The sequence below is a fragment of the Neopelma chrysocephalum genome, unplaced genomic scaffold (genome assembly GCF_003984885.1).
Source record: "Neopelma chrysocephalum unplaced genomic scaffold, ASM398488v2 Primary Assembly neopelma1_72, whole genome shotgun sequence".
Taxonomy (NCBI): Eukaryota; Metazoa; Chordata; class Aves; order Passeriformes; family Pipridae; genus Neopelma; species Neopelma chrysocephalum.
This window is the reverse complement of record NW_020897732.1, coordinates 8,670,291-8,677,742: the sequence shown is the minus strand read 5'-3', so window position 1 is coordinate 8,677,742 and position 7,452 is coordinate 8,670,291. Positions and strand designations below refer to the sequence as shown.

At 49.1% G+C, this 7,452-nt stretch overlaps 1 protein-coding gene across 1 annotated transcript; it reads left to right on the top strand.

Annotated features, from left to right (window-relative positions):
• Positions 1-2,000: 2,000 nt before the first annotated feature.
• HTR5A (5-hydroxytryptamine receptor 5A) lies at positions 2,001-4,993 on the top strand. Its single transcript, XM_027686942.1, has 2 exons — positions 2,001-2,923; positions 3,881-4,993. Exons 1-2 carry the CDS (start codon positions 2,186-2,188, stop codon positions 4,208-4,210), a joined length of 1,068 nt encoding a protein of 355 aa, XP_027542743.1. The 5' UTR covers positions 2,001-2,185; the 3' UTR covers positions 4,211-4,993.
• Positions 4,994-7,452: the final 2,459 nt, after the last annotated feature.

Genomic DNA, 7,452 nt, shown 5'->3' with positions numbered 1-7,452 from the left:
TAAATTTTATTTTCATTTCCCTTTAAATGTAATTTTTGTCTATTTGTTCCTGAAGAAAAAAATAATAATGTATTTTCAGGAGCACATATTCCATAATTTGTCGCTGATTCTATTAATTCTGGGTCATAGGTTTTTCTGGGAAGAGCCCACGCAACAAAAAGCTCTCAGTCCTGGCAGTTGCTAAGTGTTTTGATCAATATAATGACAGTCAAGGATGTTTCGCACCTTGCTAACCAGGAATTGGAAATCAAGAGTCTTTGTGAAAGCCTGAAAACCCCATTTATCCCTTAAGTTGTAAGTAAAAAAACTACTCATTCCAAAATTGTCGGTATGCTTGTGTATAAAAGATAAAATAATAATTCCTCCCCCCAAAAGATGGCAGTTTATTTCCAAAATTATATTATAGTCTCTAAGGCTACATCTGTTCCAGTAACTACAACAGGCCAGATCCCCAGCTCTGAGAACAAGTAGCAGCAGCACAGAATGAATCCATATGGGGAAAATCCCCTCCCACCAAAACAAGGTCCTGGACCTGTTTTGGATACCCTGCCTTGCATTTCACTTGATAGCACAGAGAAACAAGTAGCAGCACCAGAAAACATTTTTTTTCATTACCCCCTGTTATTGTTCCTTTGCTGTTTTTCATCAAAAATTCCAGAGAGATTCAGAAGAGGCAGCAGAAATCACCAGTTTTGTTTTACCCTCCATATACTGTGAGCACAGAATGATTTGGGTGCTCCCTGAACATCTCCTCTGCTTGTGTCTTCTCCCCAAACTCTCTGAAAGTGCAGTTCACTGGCAAATGTCACTGTCACCCAATCTTAACATGGATGCCCTTCCTTCCTTCTCCCCCCAGAGATGCAGACCATGAGCTCCACTTTAGTGCCCACCAGCTTCTCACATCACTGTGACTCCACAGCTTTTGGGACTTGTTATCCCGGGACAGTCTGGAGAAGCCGTGTGCCAGCACCGGTGCAGCCCTGCCTGGATGCCATCCAAGGCTTGTGGTCTGGAGCTGGTTGACATCCCTTAATGGAGCTGGGGCACAGGAAAACCTGCTCCGTGGGGTAAAATTCTGACTTTTGCTATGAGGCCCAGAATCCCACCACTCACCACAAGCAACGTGCTAAAAACCAGGGGAAATGCTCAAGCATTTCATTAATGGCTAATGTTATTAATAGAACAATTAATAACAGCAGCCAAGTGAATGAATATTTCTAATAAAAGGCCCGACAATTGCTAACAAGTTAGGAAATGCCATCACAGAAGTTCTCAAAGAAATAATCCCCTGCCACATTACCCCTACACAGGGTAACCAGGCTTACTAACAGGTTTGCTGGGCGCAGACCGTAGCATAACTGGGAGCTCGGAAATCTCCACGGCGCCTCACTGTCACATTTTTAGAGGAGCCTGGGGACAATTTCACAGGGATGCTAACTTTCTGCGGCTGGTATACGGCATACGCCCCGAGGGGGAGAGAAGACACCCCGAGACAAAGCCGGGGCTGATTCCCGCACGGCGCGGGCAGCAGGGAGCGGGCGGGCAGGGGATGCGCAGCGGGCAGGGCAGGGACAGCGGGAAGCGGGCTGGGGAAGGGGCAGGGGCGGCGGGAAGCGGGCAGGGACAGCCGGCTGGGGCAGCGGCCGGCTCTGCCTCCCCGCTCGGCCCGGCGCCGGTCCCGACCCGCGCACGGACATGACTAAGCAGGACCTCGCCCGGCGCGGCCGCTCCGCTCCCCGGCCGCGCCGCCCGCCCCGCACCCGCGCACGGCGGGGAACTCACCTGCCCGCCCCGGCCCCGCCAGCCCGCCGCTCCTCCGCAGGGGCCGCCGCTCCTCCGCCCCGCTCCGGCCGCTCCGCCGCCGCCAGCGCCGCCCCGCTCCGCTCCCGCTGCTCCAGCCCCGCTCCAACCCCGCTCCAGCCGCGCACCTCCCGCGCCCGCGGAGCCGCCGCCTCCCGCCGCCGGGGCGGGCCGGGGGCTGCCGTCAGCTGCGGCTGACGCAGGGCTGTTCCTGCCGGGGATGAAGCCCCCGGCGCCGAGCAGCCGGGAGCCCCCGCGCCCGGCGACACTCGGGGCGGCCGGGGACCCCCCGCGCCCGCGGTAGGGCGGTGCTTCCCCCCTCCCCTCCCAATTCCCAGCGCGCTCCCGCCGCCACCGCGCCCGGAGGAGCCCGGAGCAGCCCGGCATGGAACGCCCGCTCAACCTCAGCTGCTTCGCCGATGCGACGCCGGACACCGGCAACAGGAGTGGGTCCCCTGCCGGCCCCGAGAGCGGCCAGGCCCATCTCTCCGTCTTCAGCGTGTTGGTCCTCACCCTGTTGGCCATGCTGGTGGTGGCCACGTTCCTCTGGAACGGGCTGGTCCTGGCCACCATCCTCCGCGTGCGCAGTTTCCACCGGGTGCCCCACAACCTGGTGGCCTCCATGGCCATCTCCGACGTGATGGTGGCAGCGCTCGTCATGCCCCTCAGTCTGGTGCACGAGTTGTCTGGGCGGCGGTGGCGACTGGGCCGGTCACTCTGCCAGGTGTGGATCTCCTTCGATGTGTTGTGCTGCACTGCCAGCATCTGGAATGTCACGGCCATCGCACTCGACCGCTACTGGTCCATCACCCGCCACCTGGAGTACACGCTCCGCACCCGGCGCCGCATCTCCAACATCATGATTGCCCTCACCTGGGCACTCTCTGCCTTTATCTCTTTGGCCCCGCTGCTCTTTGGCTGGGGAGAGACTTATTCAGAGGACAGTGAAGAGTGTCAAGTCAGCCAGGAACCTTCCTACACCATCTTCTCCACCTTTGGGGCCTTCTACCTACCCCTGTGCGTGGTGCTCTTTGTGTACTGGAAGATCTACAAGGCTGCCAAGTTTCGAATTGGATCTCGGAAGAGTAACTCCATCACCCCCATTACACCAGAAGCCCTGGAGGTAGGTCAGCTTGGTTGCGTTTTGCTCAGGTGAAGCGCTGGCAGCAGCCAAGCCCTTGCAGAAGTGGGGAAAACTTAGAGCTCAAGTGCGCAAGCAAACAGCATCCCATAAAAGCCCTCTGAATCCCAGAGGCTTCCAAGGGAAAGCTGACTGCAAAGCTTGCAAGCCCTGTCTTTTGGCTCCTTCTGAGCCCCCAGCTGAGAGCACACAAACTGTAGCTAAAGCAACTTTGGGCCAGATTGTGAGTCTGAGGTCCACGTGGGTGAGTGGTGACTCACAGATGTCCCCCCATGGAATGCTGAATCAGTGCTTGCCAGCATGAGTAAGGGGTCACTGTCCTTCCCATGGGGAGATGAGGGGAGAGTGGATGGATGGGGTCCTGTCTCCACAGGGGATGATAACCTGGCAACCGGCTTTGGTTTTGGGTTGACTGTGAATTTACTCAGACAGAAGACACACGTGCAGAATGTCCTTGTGAATCCTTCCTAATCGTGACTGCATCGTGTCAGTTCATCCCAGGCACGGTGACTGTGCACTGTGAAGATTTCTTACAGGGACGAAGCAAATGTGTGCTGATTTTCTTGCCTCTCTTACCAAGGACTCTTAAACTCAATGGGTTCAGAGAAAGCAAGGAGACTTTTGTGCATGGCATGTGGGCGTGTGCCTGTTCTGCTGATCAGATTCTAAGTGGGGAAATAATGTTATTTCTATCCTGTGTGAGCAATCCCAAGTCCCCATAGATCACTACTCTTTCTAGTTTCAAGCCTCGCTTAAAATAGTCTCCATTACCCAGAAGAGGGTCATACAGCCACTCTCCCCTCAATTAGACTGTGACGTAGACGGCCTTTGTTTCCCCGGGAGCCCTGGCCACTGCTTGCATTGTTTGGCTCTGTACCTGCTGAGTGGGATCAGCTGCCTGAGGTACACATGGAAAAACTTGTTGTTTGTGTTTGGCAGGTAAAAGAAGCTGCCCAGCAGCCGCAGATGGTCTTCACTGTCCGTCACGCCACTGTTACGTTCCAGACGGACGGAGACACGTGGAGAGAGCAGAAGGAAAAGAAAGCTGCCCTCATGGTGGGCATCCTTATTGGGGTCTTCGTGCTCTGCTGGATCCCCTTCTTCATCACAGAGCTCATCAACCCACTCTGCTCGTGTGACATCCCACCCATTTGGAAGAGCATTTTTCTATGGCTGGGCTACTCAAATTCCTTTTTTAATCCACTCATCTACACTGCTTTCAATAAAAACTACAATAATGCCTTCAGGAACCTATTCTTTAGACAGTAGTGATCAGAAAAAGCTTTCCTGCTGCCCCAGGAAGCTGATTTCAAATGTTGATGATTCCTGACAAATTCCTGAGGAAGTTCAAAGCCACAGATACTGAGGTGATGCTAAAAATGCATCCCCAAGGGTTGTACGTGCTAGCAACAGTCCCATTTTCTAGTCAGACCCTGCATCCCAGCCTCTAAGTTAGTTCCTATTTCTCCTGCAAGCAGCATGTAAGGGTTTTTCCATCCAGCAGCACGGCATCCTTGCTCCAGTGCCCCACTCTGTTCCTCCCACCTCCCCAGTGACACTCTTGTTTGGTGGCAGCAGTGGTGCAGAGGAATCCACTGGCAAAGAGATCTGAAATGCTGGTTTGACCTTTGCTGGTCACTCACAGCATTAACCAACTTTGCCCCATGTGCAAAGATAGGACCCTTTAATGTCAGGAGGTTTTGTGATTACATATGAAGCTACATATTTTATGACTTGGCTGAAAACGTGGTTCATGTTGTCTTTCACCCATAAAGACTGCTAAGTGTTTGTATTTGGGGAATAAAACCCTTGGTAAGGGTTAAGGGTATCAAGCCTCTTCTCACATACTTTATGAACAACAAATTGTGCTATTTGCTGTTGGATTCTATGTAGCAAGTTTTTTTAAAAAAACACTTATTGTGAAATCTTAATGCATGGTGTACTCTGGGATGAGAGAGAATGCATGGGAAACTCACCTCTCGTTCCCCAACTGCTATGTGTAACCATCTGTCTCAGACCTTTACGTTCAGAAATACCAGCTGTAAATGTTAATCCTCGTGTCCGTGTTTCCCATTCTAAATGATAAATGTATTTTGAGCAGCTGTGGGCAGGTTTCCTGTAGTTTCAGGGTATGCAAGTAGTATATTTCAAGTTGCCTGTCAATGAGGAACTAGGAACTATGTTTTACTATTTCCGAGTGTAATCCAGGTCTTCTTGAAACCAAAGCAAAGACTTTGTTTCCATGAGCACTGGGTTACAGGCAAAGGGCAATTAATGACTGATGATGTTTCTTTCTGGAAGCATAACCAAACCATGGGAGTTCTCTTCTGCAAGGACCAAACTTGAATATTGTTTTGCCCACCTGTCCTTCTCTTCCTGCCTCCTCTCGAGGCTCCATCCTGCACGATTGTTATTGCTCTGTTGCCTTCCTGCCTTTCCACATTGCCAACATAATTACAGTAGTTGGCATTTCAGTTCTAGAATTAGAGTTGCACACTTTACACTGCACCACTGGAAGACTGACAGGCCTGCAGACAGAGGAAAGCATTAGTTTTGACTATGGGTTCTTATGGAACAGCCACTGAAATCAGACCCGAACTGAAATGGTGGAGAAAAAGAGAAGATGGAAATCAGAACGGCATGATTTCATGTCAGATATCTCAAGAAGAAGAGATAAGAGGGAAAAATGTCAATAAATCATGGGAAAGCTCCCTGGGGGTGGTAGTATCAGCTTCTATCTTTAGCAGACCTTGAAACATCAAATGTTAAAATTGTCACTGGTCCTTTAAACCAGCAAAAAATCCTGGCACAGTTGGGGATAAAAGCCCTTCTTCTTTTCCTGTCTCAGGGCAGGTGAAAATGGAAGCAGAGCTCAAGGTGCTATTAAGTGTTGCAGCTCTTTCAGGACCAGTTAGACAAACATCCATCAGCACTGACATGGATGTAGCTGATCCTGCCTTGCGGCAAGAAGAGAAATAGGATGACCCTTGGAGTCTTTTTCACCACTATTTTATAAGAGTCTGTTAGAAATATTAGGTAAAACCCTGCCCTCATTGAAAGCAGTGGAAAAATTTTTGTTGATTTCAAGAGAATCAGAGTTTTATCTAGCGTGTCTTGCCTTGTAAAAGCATAGTTTTAATGTTAATTAATTCAAAGAGAAGATGGGTTGCATGGGAGTAATCTTCTGGCTCCCCTGAAAGGGACTCTGACCTGCACTAACCATGGGCCAATCTCTCTACAGCTAGTAAAGAGCATTTTCTTTCTTTCCAACATATTTTAAATTATTATTAGTGACAACTCTGATGTATCAAAAATTGTAATAAACTCGTGAGCTGCTTTTTTTACTGAGGATATAAAAAGTATGCTGCTTTTTCTGGACAGTCCATCCCCAATACTGAGTTGTTCTTTTGAGGAATTACTACTTTTGTTGTGCCAAGGGTTGTTTAGCCACAAATGATTTGGAAAAAGTGCTTCCTTGTCCAAGCCAGAATTTCAGCATAGCTTGGTGGTGCCTAAAAGTAGGAGACTACTTCTTAGGCCACCACAGTGACACTTTAAACACTTCAAAGCATGGATTACCTGGGACCTTAGTTGCTGGGTGGAAACTCCCTTTCATTAGTCCCCGTGTTTATTCATGTTGTGCTTAAGCAGTGACAGGGAGACAGGAGATAGTTTTAAAATGTCATTAGATAATTCTAATTTGTCTGTAGTCATGGGTAGTCCACCATCCTGATGTCAATTAAATTTGCTTTTATTTGACAGCCCAGATCCCATCGATCTTATACCTATCTATAATCTGTCTTCTGCAAAAAACAGCTTTCAGTTGGTTGTAAGTTTGTTCTTTTGAATCTCAATTAACAGCTTTGTTATGGGCCAATTCCTACAGGTTGTACTTGAGACCTAAGACCATGAGCTTTTCTTCTAAATACTATTCCGTGTGACCATGTGGGGAAACTATCAGTATTCTGGAGATTGCACTGCAGGATTATACTGAAACATGCCACGATGGCCTGAGCACACTGAAGGGGCACAGAGACCTTGACATCTGATCCTGGCTCCTAGGCTTTTTACAAACCTCTCATTATTCAAACACAGATGCTGAGTGGGGTCCCAGAGACCCAAATCTTGTTTGAAGACATATGCAACCACAGCTTCAAAGGAGGCATCTTGTACCTTCTTGTTCCCATTTATACACAGAATCAGTGATGTGAAGAGATCTGCCTCACTGAGGCTTTGTGAGGATTAATTACTAAATGTTTATCATGTACAAGGAAGGTGGAACACTCTGGTTTGAATGCCGAGCAGCATTATAAATTGAGCTTCTATTTAATTCCTCCGAAGAACATTATTAACCATTATTATTGAGTTTTGTATGCGATTTAATGGCTACATAATACTTCCAGAATAGATTTAACTAACCTGCTCCCACTTACAATTAATTTATTTTCCTCTCGGTGCTCTGACAGTTCAATGAACATCTGTATGGGAGCTCGATAGTGAGGGCAGCGTGT

What these genes read in the sequence shown, in the direction of transcription:
- HTR5A (XM_027686942.1), top strand. Translation starts at nt 2,186, where the DNA reads ATGGAACGCCCGCTCAACCTCAGCTGCTTCGCCGATGCGACGCCGGAC. An exon ending in TTACACCAGAAGCCCTGGAG is followed by an intron (nt 2,924 to 3,880) that starts GTAGGTCAGCTT and finishes TGTGTTTGGCAG; the next exon opens with GTAAAAGAAGCTGCCCAGCA.